Here is a 13,428-nt window from a genome sequence, read left to right as displayed (position 1 = left end):
TTGAAAAATGGACCCAACAGGTGGCACACACACACGCACACTCACACACACACTAAAGGACAATAGAAATAAGCTCTCTAGCTCTTCTTGACAGATAGGCTACTGTATGTCCAAATAAATGTTTATGCATTAGTTTATATTTCTGCTATTTTTACACGTATACAATTATTATATATGTCAATCATTTCTTTGTATATCTAATTATTATCTCTTGACAGGTGTAGGCTACCGTATGTCCAAATATATATTTCTGCATATTTATGCATTTTGTCAATAAAACATGTCTATCAATGTCAATAATTCCGAATCTCTGCCAGTATGTCTATATGCACGGTCGATGCCTTTGATGGACCATACAGCTCCATTCATGACTACATTCCCTGCATATAGCCTATAGTGCCCATTCGTCACTGATAAAACCCACAACATTGTTTTCGAGCGACGTAATGCTGTCGTGTAAATCTTACAGGGCAGTGGTGGGCAGACGAGGGGGAAGAGGGGCTGGGGGGGGCGAAGCATATTTTAAGCATCTATTCTGTCACCAGCTCCTCCTCAGCATCAGGACCACCGCGCGCGCGCTCGCGCTCGATCTAGGACGCGGACGCGCGTGCCGTGTCGGTTTCAACCTGTAGAGTCTGGTCTTCCTCCTGGGTTGGAGCTACGAGTTGTATAGACTTCGAAGGGCTGAAGAATCTCTCCCTCCTTTTTGGAATCACAGCCTCAATCCTCTCTGAAGAGAAATAATCACGTTCACGGATCAAACAGGTGCGTGTGGAACATTATCCTTTTTGTTGAGGTTCAGCCCCCCTCTCTCTGTCTGTCTGTCCGTCTCACTCTCTCTTCAAACCAGACAACTGGTTTAACGTTTGGTCTGATTTATGGTCCGATGTGAATTTGGCGGCGACACACCGGACTCGTATTAGGCTAATTGCCTATTAACGCCTGATGCAGGCCATTAACACAAATTAGTCGTTTCTGACAAAAAGTGGTTGTCTTTAACAGGCTTTAATTATGTATTGTTTAATGAGTTTCTTTCCTCTTAAAGTCAGTCTGGAAGCCATAATAATTCTTACAGGTGTCAGCCTACAACAAAGCAGGAAATACTAGAATACAAATAATTGATTGTTTCTCCTCGCTCCACCTGTCAGACTGGAAATGTAACAAACAGGGCGGTGGCAGCAGACAGAGCAGAGAAGAAGCGTCTCTCGTGCAGTGTTGCCATGTCCGCTTATTATACGCAACTCTGGGCTTGTTTCTTAAGTCTAGTTGCTTATTTTGGGCTTCTTTCCTAATGTTGTTTAAACCAGTGGTTCTCAAACATGTTCATGTCAAGGACATGTCCCCTAACCTAACCCCCATCTGAAAATATGTTGTGCCAGGGCCCCATACCAGATTTGTGTTCTTAAAATGTTTTTAAAAATATTTAAAAAAAATCACTCCCCCATCCCCCGAGATCTACAAGCTCACAACGCATCGCGATTTCAGTAGTAAGTGGATATATACCGTAGGTTTAAAGTGCTCTTGTGGCCTATTTAGTCTTCTTATGGGCTTGTTTTCCTAGACCTGGTTGCTTATTTCTCTCACAGAACCTGTCAATACTGCTCTCGTGTTGTCTGTTGTTACACGTTTCACTACTAATAAAGCGACACAGACGGTGGCGGTGCTTCAGAAGCCAGAAGAAGACTGATAGTGTCTGTGTTTGTATCATAGGTTTGTATTTATCTCTTGTCCAACCAGCTGTGTGTTCTGCTCTGTGACTATAATTTGAGTTTTTTTAAATTATTATAATTATTATAATTTTTTTTATTAATTTGTCCTTTTTTGGTATATAATTTGGGAGTCAAGATCAAGACAGGAAAAGCCAGCCATGGACGCGTTAATGAAGGGTTTCTCCAAAGCCAAGGATGGGGTCGTGGCAGTGGCAGAGAAGACCAAGCAGGGGGTGACTGGAGCCGCCGAGATGACCAAGGATGGGGTCATCTTTGTCGGTGGGCAATAATAATGCACACAACAATATAACTCTTGAGAGTTTACAAATGGACCCTTACGGTGGTGGTTCTCAACCTGTGGCTCGGGACCCCCATTGGGGTCCCCACATGATTTTTTTTTTGGGGGGGAGGGTTCCTAGAGGACAGTCAAGTGACAATTTAAGGACTTTTAAGACTTTTATAATACCTCAACAAAAAATAACAAAAAAATAAGAAAAATTCCATTAATGCATTAAAAGTAATCAACAAACTACTATAAAACTGGTCAAACATTGTCCAAATTGTCAAATAATATAAGAAAGAGGCAAAAATTTAGAAAATAGCCGATCTGCAAGCTCACAACGCCTTGCAACGTGTGGCGTTGTGAGCTTGTAGATCGGCTATTTTCACAATATTTATCTGTGGAACTGAGTCAAACTAAATTGAATGCCTCAACTCCTACAATTCCAAGTGCTTGTCAGGGTGGGGGGTTCAAATATGATTATTTTGGGGGGTCACAGCCTGAAAAGGTTGAGAACCACTGCCTTAGGGATCCATTTGGTTCCATTTGTAAGCTCTCAGAGTTACAAATGGGTGAGGAGGGTCCATTTGGGTTCCAAAATTAACATTTATGTATTTAGGTTATTGTTTTAGTTTGTGGGCTTTCAATTTTGTTTAACTGTGCTTCATTTGCATCTTTCGACAGGCACAAAAACAAAGGATGGAGTCACGACAGGTAAGCATTAATATACCTTTTTTTTTAACACGGCTTCAATGTGGATCACAGACTTCACTGACATCAGTCATCGTTCTATGACATCAGTCGTCTCGGACATATCTGTGATGTATGACTCCAAATATGGGCAAAGTCCCATTGACTTCCATTCATTAAAGTTAATTAGAAAGGGGCGCTCCACAGCACAACTCGTCTATGAAAATGTTATGTCATGGTTATCCTGGCCAAAATAATTGCTTCAATCCAGATAATCATCAAAATATGCTTAAACCTCATAAGATGGCATTAACGCATATTGGAACTGATTTACCATTTACTTTTTTTTAATTGTATCACAGGACACATTTTGTTTTAGTGAAATCTGTTTTATTGTAAATCAAACAAAGACAGATTTAGACTAATCACAATGTGAGAAACAAAATAGTCAAAAATAATCTACCTTTCAACCTGATTCCTGTCATTCACGTAGTTCATTTAGTTGTGTAGTAAATGCAGAGTAAATGAATGACTAGGTTTGTTTTCAGATCACACAGCACAGCACACATGCTTTATAATAGAAAATAGATCATAATACATTCTTCTGATAAGAATAAGGTATTCATAAATTATAATGTATATCTGCATAAATACAGGGAAAACATTTGCAACATTGTGTGATTCTGTTCTTTTAAAAAAAACATACTTTCCAACTGGCACTGTAGCAGAGGGAAACTACTTCCTTGAACCTGTTTTTTGTGTTGTTCTTCTTTTAATGGCAACAACACTGGCACTTTTGTCATCAAACAGTTACTGCTACCCTTGTGACTGAGAGAATGTGACACGCCAAGCCTTGTTCCTGTTCAAGATAGATTTAAGTGACAAAAATGTCAGCATGTTCACTTTTTCTGTCTCTAGTTGTGCTTGTAGAGGTGTGAGAATGTTCCCACTGGCACTAGACAGTCTCAGAAGTAACATCAGTACGTTAGTGGAGTAGACAGCTTTTTCAAGTCACTCATGACGCCGATAATCATGATTATTCCGCTAACGGAAATTCACCACGATCGGGACATAACTGAGAACGGTACTTCCGCATGACTGGAAGGGTACCCCCTTCCAGTCAAACGTTTCACGTTTTCATCACATTTGTCCCAAGAAGTCATGATAGGCCGTTTGGGGAGGGAGAGCCCGGGTGCATCACTCGGCTGAGTAGGCCCAAGTCCGCTCCTGGCGGCACTAGCTGGGAGGCAACTCGTCAAAAATCATCAAGATTTTACTCTTGGTGATAAGGTTCAGATTTTTGGCATGGTGTTAGGTATGGGCATAAGGTTTTCAAAAACCATTGCAAACGAGTTGGGCTCACCCCCTAGTGGACGGTTTGCAATAATTCCAATATTAGATAGGTCAGTATATGATTGAAACCACAAATAATTTATAGAAAAGATTTTTCAATGGATTCTGTTACTATTGGGCATGCGAAATAGCATACTGAAAATGCAGGAAATCTAACTTGTGAAAAGGCATCATTTTCAAGATGGTGTCCGCGATGGCTGCAGGGAGCTTAAAATCTCATTCATTACTAAACCTAGAAAGGTGTTTTTTGTGTCTAACCGTAGGTTTCAGGGCTCAAGGAATGTGACTGAATCAGTCAAATTACTATCAGTTAATTATTTATTGCCAAATCCAATCCTTTTACATATTCCCTCCCAGTTTTAGGACATTAAAGAAAGACGCACCCGTTATTTTATGGACCCGACAAACCTAAAATGCTGTTCCAACACAGTCGGCGAGATGTCAGCTATAGCCTACTCCATGCTGTAGCAGCCTACAATAAGAGACATTGACAATATGACATTAAAGTACATGTTTTCACCTCGATTAATATTAATAAGGAATCGGATCCATGATCACACATGCCATGGTGCACTTTGATTCCACGGAGGTATCATTTGAGCGTGCACTCTCACTTAAAGGAGGAGTTCACCCAAAAAATGACTTGTTTTATATCAATTGCACGCCACATGAAGCCTTGAATTCATGGATTTATTTTTGTTTTTGTTGCATTCCTAAACCAACAATTTGATGACCGTGTGTATTTCCGGTAGGACACACAAAGAATCTACTTTGTGTCTCCTACCGGATACATTAGTCGGTAGGACACTGGAATCAAATTATTAGCTTAGGAATGCAACAAAAACAAAAACAAATCCAAAAACAACTTTGTTCCCCCATATATTGGCTTCAGTAATCTGATCCCAGGTCAGTCAGTCTATCATAGGAGCACTTGATTCTTATTTCACACCCACAGCCAGCATACAAAGAACAACGATTTGTTGTGTATTAGCTTGTCTGACACCTAGTTGATCGAGTTGAGGGAACAACTGCACGTAGCCAGTAACACAGAGCGGTCATTGCGGCGAGAGGCAAGCATGCAATACACAACGACGCAGCGCAACACGATGGGAACGGTGGGGTGCTAGACCAGCGCCGGTCAGGAAAAATAAATAAATAGACCAGTCTCTATGACTGGAAGCATATAGTATTTATGACAATCTTTATTGAGGTAATAAAATCAAGTGTAAAGTGCCAAAAAAACATGGGGGCAAACCCAACTCGTTTGCGATGGTTTTTGAAAACCTTATACCCATACCTAACACCATACCAAAAATCAGAAGCCAAATCTTTACGAGTTCCCTCCCAGCTATTATAAATGTTTTAGACGGCACATCAACCTGCGTTGAAAATTACATCAAACAGGTGACGCATGGTCAGATTTTGCCCCAACTCGTCACGATAGTGACGAGTTGGGGCATGTGCCACATCTGACTAAATCAAGTCAGACTTCAAGTTCACGTGAAAGATATATTCAGCCAGCGTTCTGGAACAGAACCTAGTTGTAGGATATCGTTTTTTTACATTGTGAACAATGCTGTAGTTACATTCAACACACATAGCATTTAACTGAAAGCCAGAGACGAAGTACTTTGAAGTACATTCATTCTATTGTTTGTCTTCATTCTATTGTGTAAGACAACCAACCCATTATTGTATAAAATTCTTCTCTTCTCTTCTCTTCTCTTCTCTTCTCTTCTCTTCTCTTCTCTTCTCTTCTCTTCTCTCCCCTCCTATTCTCTCCTCCTCTACTCTCCTCTAGTTGCAGGTAAAACTGTATCAGGTGTGTCCCACGTTGGCGGGGCAATGGTTACCGGGGTTACCGCGGTAGCCCAGAAGACTGTGGAGGGGGCAGGCAATATTGTTGCTGCCACAGGATTGGTCAAGAAAGATCCAGCAAAACAAGTGAGATGCCTTGTATACTAGTATTGACACACGCACACGCACGCACACACACGCACACACACACATACATCAACACAGTTGAGTATCGCCATATTATTCTTCACCCTACACACTATCGATTATACAGCCCTCTCGTATCAATATGTATCCAGGGCTTAAACTGCTCTTTTTATCTGTCGCTCAGCCTTTCCAAAGTGAGAGCACTGAGGTCCCAAAGGGAAATCCCAACACACTGAATCCATAGTAGCGTTTACTACAAGACAAACATCAATAATTGTATAGGGAAATCTTGTCGGATGTTCTTCAACTGTGGTTTTCAACCTTTTCTGGATCAGTCAGCCCACTTGAAAGTGTTCGCGGCCCACCCATCTGACCACTTTGCCGGGCGGCCGATGTTAAGTGGTCAGATGGGTGGACCGTGTGCATTTTCAGAGGATGTTTATTTTAATGATCAATTAATCGATCATGTTCTTTCAACATTTTAAAGAAAAAAGAAATATTTCTTTCATATATTATAATATAAGTTAATATATTAATTAAATTACATTATCATTAGAATCTTAGTGTTTTGCCAATTATTTGGGGGCCTACTTGCAATATCCTCTGGGCCCACCAGTGGGCCTTGAACCACAGGTTGAGAATCGCTGGGTTACAGAGGATAGTTTCCAGACCCCCATTTTATGACAGTGACTGCCAGCCACCACACATCAGCATGTCAAAATGGCCTCCTGACCTTGAGTCTAGTCTCTGCTTCCTCTCTCACATTTGTTATGTGTCATTCTCCTTCCCATATAAAAGCCTGTTTTCACGTTGTCGGCTGTGCTACATTTCTCATCTGTCAGGCTGGCCATCTGTTTGTCCACTGCCAGTCTACCACGGCTAACTATTTGCTGAAAATGAAACATCATTCTCCTTTTTTTTGAACGCCTGTGCAATTCCCTGTGTTTCTGTTTGCTAACATTCTGTGTCTGGCTGTCTCTTGCAGTCAGAACAGACCGGGGAATTGGATAAATAAATGAAAAACTTTTTACACAAACATTTAGATTTATTTTCATTAACATTTAGCAGACTGAAAAACAACACATGTCTAGTAACGGGGTGTTCTCCCTGTACAATATTACAGGGATACACACATACACACACAGTGATCCATGAAAATAACTATTCTGTCCCTATCGGTTCACAACTCGGACGGCGCCGATTCGACTAGCAGACCTTCGGCCGGTCGGCGCGGGCAGTCGCGCCAGGAGGCGTGAGGGCGCGCCTCCTCGGCCTCAAGCTCTGCTGAGTCGGCGCGCCTCCGTCATGGACAATAACTATTATCACGTGTGCGTGTGAACGCGTGTTCAGCGTTCCCCTAGCTTAGCTTCCTGGTTGCTATGTGGGGGGGAACAACAAAAGACAGGTCCGCGTCGCATCAAAGCCCCGCCTCGCGGCGCCGTCTCCTCCTCCTCCTCATCACGCGTCGTCGCATCAAAGCCCCGCGTCACGGCGCCGCGTCCTCCTTCTCCTCCTCCTCCTCGCGAGCCTCGCGTAATAAACCCCCGCCTCGCGGCACCGCATTTTTAAATGTTTTACTTTTTCTTGATGAGATAAAGACACAAATTTCATTTAATTTTTAAATGTCTATGACTCATTTTTATTTTAGATCAAAAGCCAGTTTTGTGTCATAGTTAACCAAACACTATGTGGAATTCACACAAGTTTATTGTACTATGCTATATATGATATACTATACTATATGTTTATATGTTTCACTATTGCCAAAGACATACAGTAGGAGTGACTTTTCCCTTTCTTAACATTCACACCTCATCAAAATATAGTTAATAAGGTTATTGTCCCCTCCCTTTGCATTTAAAGATATAAATCTCTGGATTAATAAAGTAGTTTAATGGAACATAATTCTAGTGATATGCTTGTAATTGCCCTGTCTGTCATAACATCCCTTGAATAGTACGAAATCGTTGCTGTCGGGCAGAAACCTTGTATCTCCCACGTTTCAAATTGTTCTTGTTTTTTTAAATGAACGCTCTATTTCATCATACAAGAGTGTCGCACAAATGTAGTGCAAATAGACGATAAATGTTTTTAAAATATTTTTTTTAAATGAACGGTTTTGGACATACAAGGTTTTCGCCCGACAGCAACGAAATGATAAGCCAATAAAATACTGCATGTCCCTGGGCGAGTGGAACACTTTAGTGTTTTGTATGCGTGTTAGTCATGATTCTCATCCTGCTGTCCTTTAATTAGAGACAGAACGCTGGGGGATCTGTACACACACACGCACGCGCACACACAAAACATGTACACACACACACACACATACTAATTGGTTTTGATTAGTGAAAACTAATATTGAAGGAAATCGTTAAATGATTTTGGGACCTCAAGGACGCCCTTTATGCTGCTGGCAGTCGAAGGCTTTTTAACTAAATATATTTGAACATTTGCTTATGATGAAGCAATCAGCAAGTTTTCTTTCCTGACGCTTTCCCACCTTATTGCTACCAAAAGCTCCCTAAGTGCCCGATTTAATTTGGAAGTGATCGGATTGTGGTGTTTCTAATTATCATCCAATTGGACATTTTATCCTCTATAGTGGCTTTGCAGTTGAGGTGACATTTAGATGAGTCATCGTTCTCTGGCCCCAAGTGGAAATACAATTTAAAATAGATTAGCCTCATTAAACACTTTAAGCCCCATTTTATACTTTGTCTTACGATGGCATCCTGCAGCGAAAATCTATGAGCTACAAGCTCACAATGCGTCGCACCGAAATGCTTTGTGAGCTTGTAGATCTGTTAACTTTACGCTGTTTTGAAAATTGGGACGTCGGGTTGAAAGTGGTTAAGTGAAACACCGAGATGACAGACAGACAGAGAGATGGACACACAATCATAGGTGATGGATGGATGGACAAAAACTATTAGATGGGTAGGGCATACACTATACAGATACTGAGAGAGTAACAGACAGATGTATATATAGTACAGGTTCCTGGCTTACCTGCGATCCTAGTTTACTGAGGCACTACACTGTCCTTCTGCTTTTGATGTATGTGTTTACCTTGCTTATTATGTAAGCCGCTCTTGATAAAGCCGCTCCTACTGTAAATTGTACGTACGGACAGACAGCAGCAGAGAGTTTGAATATGACTGGGAGCAGTTCAGTCATTTCACAGGGAAATTTCAACCTTTTCATTTTGATTGCATTTAAAAATGAAGCCAGGTTGTTGAGACATGACAGGCAATGGACGTTGTGAGACAGATGCACAGCGAGTCAGCATCACTCACCTGCAGCTGGACGCTGGCACTGATTCAGTTAACCCATTAAATCCTGGAACGCATCGGTGTAACCACTTTAACCATTATTTTATACTTTCGCTATTCAAAAATAGCATATATACATGCTCATAGTACGGCAACGAGAGCTGCGCAATGAGCTTGTAGATCCATGCTATTTTAGAAAAATCTTGAACATTTGTGCACATTTTTGAATACATATATTTTTTTAAAGAAAACATTTTTAACTCAAATCTTTGCTTCTGGGGGGGTCCCTGGAGCAACATATTTTGAGATGGGGGCGGGGGGCCTGCGGCCAAATGCATATCATTTTGGGGGCCCTTGACATGAACATTTTTCAAAAAACTAAGGATTTAGAAGACATTTGTAGAATCCCCAGAAGCAAAGATTTGAGTAACAAATGTTCGCTTAAAAAAATAATTATATATATATATATATATTCAAAGATTTTCACAAATGTTCATGGTTTTTTTTTAAATGCAGATCTACAGTACAAGCTCATAGCGTGGCACTCGGTGCCACGCTATAAGCTTGTATATCTGCTATTTTCTAATAGCCAAAGTATACAGTAAGGTAATGGTTAAAGTGGTTAAAATCTAAAATGACAGATGCTTTCCCGGTCTTAATGGGCTGAATCAATCAACCAGTGCATTTCATGTGTGCAGTTTTTTTTACCAATCGGGCAGACAGGAGACGTGTTCAGGGATGGATGAAAGAGCAGAACAGCCAGTGAGAGTCTGAAAACCTCCAGAATTACAGCTGGAGGCTCCGCTGGCTTCAAAGGCCATAGCAGTCATGAGACATTCTTTGGGGGAAACCAAGAGCTTCTTAGGAGAAGCTGCTTAGCCACTTTCAACCTGGAGTCCCTACAGTATTTTGAGAATGTTGTTTATAGGTGAAAGTTTTCACATTATTTCTATTTAAAAGACAAAAATCAATCAAATCAAGTGGTGACTTGGCGTGACATATTCTGATGTTATCTGCAATCCATTTCAAATGGATCTAGACACAATGTGGATACATGTGGTTACAAGACACTCATTTACACTGGCCCAGTACTCAGACAGTCATTCCTCCGACACCAACGTTTTCATCTGGGAAGAAACGCTTTGGTGGACACACAGCCATAGAATGATTTTTAAAACAATATACGTCTAGTTATATATACATATAGTGCTTGGTGTCGATGGCCCATAAGCCCTATTTATTTTTAAATCAGGGTTAAGTGATTAAACATGTCTTATCAGAGTAGATGTAGGTGAATTATTGCTACAATTTAAGATTGAACAGATTATCCTTCACAATAACTGACCATATTCACCATGGTGGCCATTTTGCTCTTACATAACATTCGTACGTACTCCTCACACATATTCATACGAGATAGGCCACGTGATTATGGTCAATATTTCATATTTGACTGGCTCTTAATTTGATTGGTACAACTTTCACCACAAACAAGTTTTGTGGTAGAAAGATCATTAGGCAGTTATTAACGATACATGTGAGAATATGTGTATGTGTGTGTGTGTGTGCATTTTGAACTGTACCTGGGCTTATGTCTCTGGCTCTGCTGTGTGAACAGATGGAGACTCAACGGGTGGTGTTAAATGGAGCAGCAGGAGGAGGTTGTGTGTGTCAGCTGATGGCTCGTCAGACACACACACACACACACACACACACACACACACACACACACACACACACACACACACACACACACACGTCTTTCAACCTGTGTCTCATTAGGGAAGGTCAGTCCAATGGCATGGGTGTAATCAAGGCCTCTCCACTCAGCTGGGTAGAGGAGAGAAGACATCGTCACTCTCTCATTCATTAACTCTTTATTCCTCATCTCTTTCTCAGCAAAATGATCAGCGTTACATCGCTTAACAATAATGATCCTTATGAAGAGACCGCCAGTGCCATTCAATGTGTCCGTAGAGTATACTATATACCGTTGCTGTCGGACAGAAACCTCATATATCCATATTTCATTTTACTTTGTAAATGAATGCCTTCGTCATACTAGAGTGTCGCACAAACGTAGTGATAATAGCAGATCTACAAGCTCACGATGTTGTGAGCTTGTCGATCGGTTATTTTCAATCGTTTTTACATTGCAGGTGGGCGTCACAAACGTAACATGCCCATATGGGGATCTCTGTGGATTGTGGGTGGATGTCCATACAGTATGGAGATCACTTGAAACAAGATTTGAAGGCTGTGACTCAGCAGCCTGAAAATCTAGTTTCTGCAGAGTGGCCTGAGAATACAGTCGTATAATCGTTGCTGTCGGGCAGAAACCTCATATCTCCATTTTTCTCCTTTTTTTCTTTTTGTGAGCTTGTACATCTGCTATTTTCACTATTTCCTGAAAAGGTTTGGACATACAAGGTTTCCACCGACAGCGACGAGACAGACAGTATATAGATTGTGGTGTTTGTTGTACTGCATGTCCATAATGGACTGGACATTCACCATGCGTTGTCAACACAATAACCTTAGCCTGGCAACGACAAGCAGGCTTAATATACAGTGCTTGCTTGGCGGCACGTTATTAGCCCAAATATGGACAATATCTGACATTGCAACTCTCCACATCACATGCCCATATATGGATATACCCAGATTATGCGTCACTTTGAACGCGTTGCAACTTGCCAGTGCAATAACCCTGGCAACGCCACGCAAGTTGATAACTCGCCGCTTCATCACATTGTGTATCGTTGCTGTCGGGTGGAAAGCTCATACTGTATGTCCAAAACTGTTATTTTCAGGATTGAAATTCAAGTTGCGTTTTGAGCTTGTAGATCAGCTACTTTTGTGTGACACTGTAGTATGACAAACTAGGGCATTCATTTACAAAAAAGAAAAAACGTTGAAAAGTTAAAATATGCAGACATAAGGCGAATTATCTGCAATCTTAACATTCAATGTTGTGTTATTTCAGGATGAGGACCCTACAGCTGTGCAGCATGCTGTGGAGTCACCGGTAGACGCTGACAACACTGATGCTACGTTGGTAAGACCTCACTAATGCTCCTAAATGAAATTATCGATTATCAACAATTCTATTTTAATCAAATAATTCCTTTCCCCCCCTCTAACCCCACCACCACCACCACCACCACCACCACCAGGAGGACTCTGATGACTAGTGATGGGAAACGTCACGATCACAAATCAACGATCCGGAACATTCCATGTCACTCTGCCAAGTCCCGTTGTGCCTCGTTGTGGTCCTGTATGGATTCTCTGCTCTGTGCGAGGTGGTTTACTGTGTGTGTGTGTGTGTGTGTGTGCGTGGGTGCACACATTACATGTGGGGACATTTATTGTAAGTTTTACTATGTATGATGTACACCAGTGTGTGTATGTATGTGTACATACTGTATGTATGTGTGTGTGCGAGTCGTCACTTGTGAGATGGGATGGAAGTAATTTGCCACCTCTGTTTAAAGCACATTGACACTTTGGCAGAGGTGTGGGTTGTGTAGTTACCTTGCCAGGATGTGACTCCAAATACTGGCGACATATCTTGTTCCGTCGATTCAAAACTACAAAATAATCTACTTATTGCCTTAAATTGCACAGTGAAACAGGTCTCAAAGTCACTCTTAGCACATAAACGAACGCAAATAAAGCAGATTCCTGACAATATACAGTATAACGTTACAAAACTTGGTATGGCATTTTAAAATTTTTTTAAAGAAAAATGTCAGTTTCCTGAGTTGCAATTAAAAGAGTGACATTGAGAGCCGTTTCACAGTGCAACGCAAATCCATGCGGAGACGATTCCTTTTGGGAATATTAATTTCAAATTAACAGAGCAATAGAGCAAAATATCTCGCCAATATTTGGTCTTGCATCATGGCAAGGTAATTAGACAATCCAAACGTCTACCAAAGTGTTTTTGTGCACGAAAATCTGGGACTTTAGTTTTTGTTTTCCTTTACAGTTTAATCACTTGCAAGCTGGCGACCCTATTTTGGGCATGTTGAACAATTTCAAACATTTTCATGTTAAAAAATGTTAGAAAATAGCAAAGATAATCTACAAGCTCAGAATGCATAGCAATGTGTTGTTGGCTTGTACTGTAATTTGCTACGACACTAATGTGTGTGTGTGTGTGTGTATATAT

General features: G+C 41.0%; 1 protein-coding gene across 3 annotated transcripts; it reads left to right on the top strand.

The window, feature by feature from the left end:
• The first annotated feature begins 543 nt into the window (after positions 1-543).
• LOC311038086 (uncharacterized protein) lies at positions 544-13,428 on the top strand. 3 transcript variants are annotated; one of them, XM_084047416.1, is made up of 6 exons: positions 544-766; positions 1,839-1,988; positions 2,674-2,703; positions 5,834-5,976; positions 12,238-12,309; positions 12,428-13,428. In XM_084047416.1, exons 2-6 carry the CDS (start codon positions 1,868-1,870, stop codon positions 12,443-12,445), a joined length of 384 nt encoding a protein of 127 aa, XP_083903542.1. In that variant the 5' UTR covers positions 544-766; positions 1,839-1,867; the 3' UTR covers positions 12,446-13,428. The 3 variants fall into 3 exon arrangements, with proteins under 3 accessions (XP_083903542.1, XP_083903541.1, XP_083903543.1); XM_084047415.1 differs by having other exon boundaries at positions 545-765; positions 1,846-1,988; XM_084047417.1 differs by lacking the exon at positions 544-766 and adding an exon at positions 1,635-1,710 and having other exon boundaries at positions 1,846-1,988.

This window comes from Gymnoscopelus microlampas (assembly GCF_963454915.1).
Source record: "Gymnoscopelus microlampas genome assembly, chromosome: 21".
NCBI classification, from domain to species: domain Eukaryota; kingdom Metazoa; phylum Chordata; class Actinopteri; order Myctophiformes; family Myctophidae; genus Gymnoscopelus; species Gymnoscopelus microlampas.
This window is presented reverse-complemented; position numbering and strand designations above follow the sequence as displayed.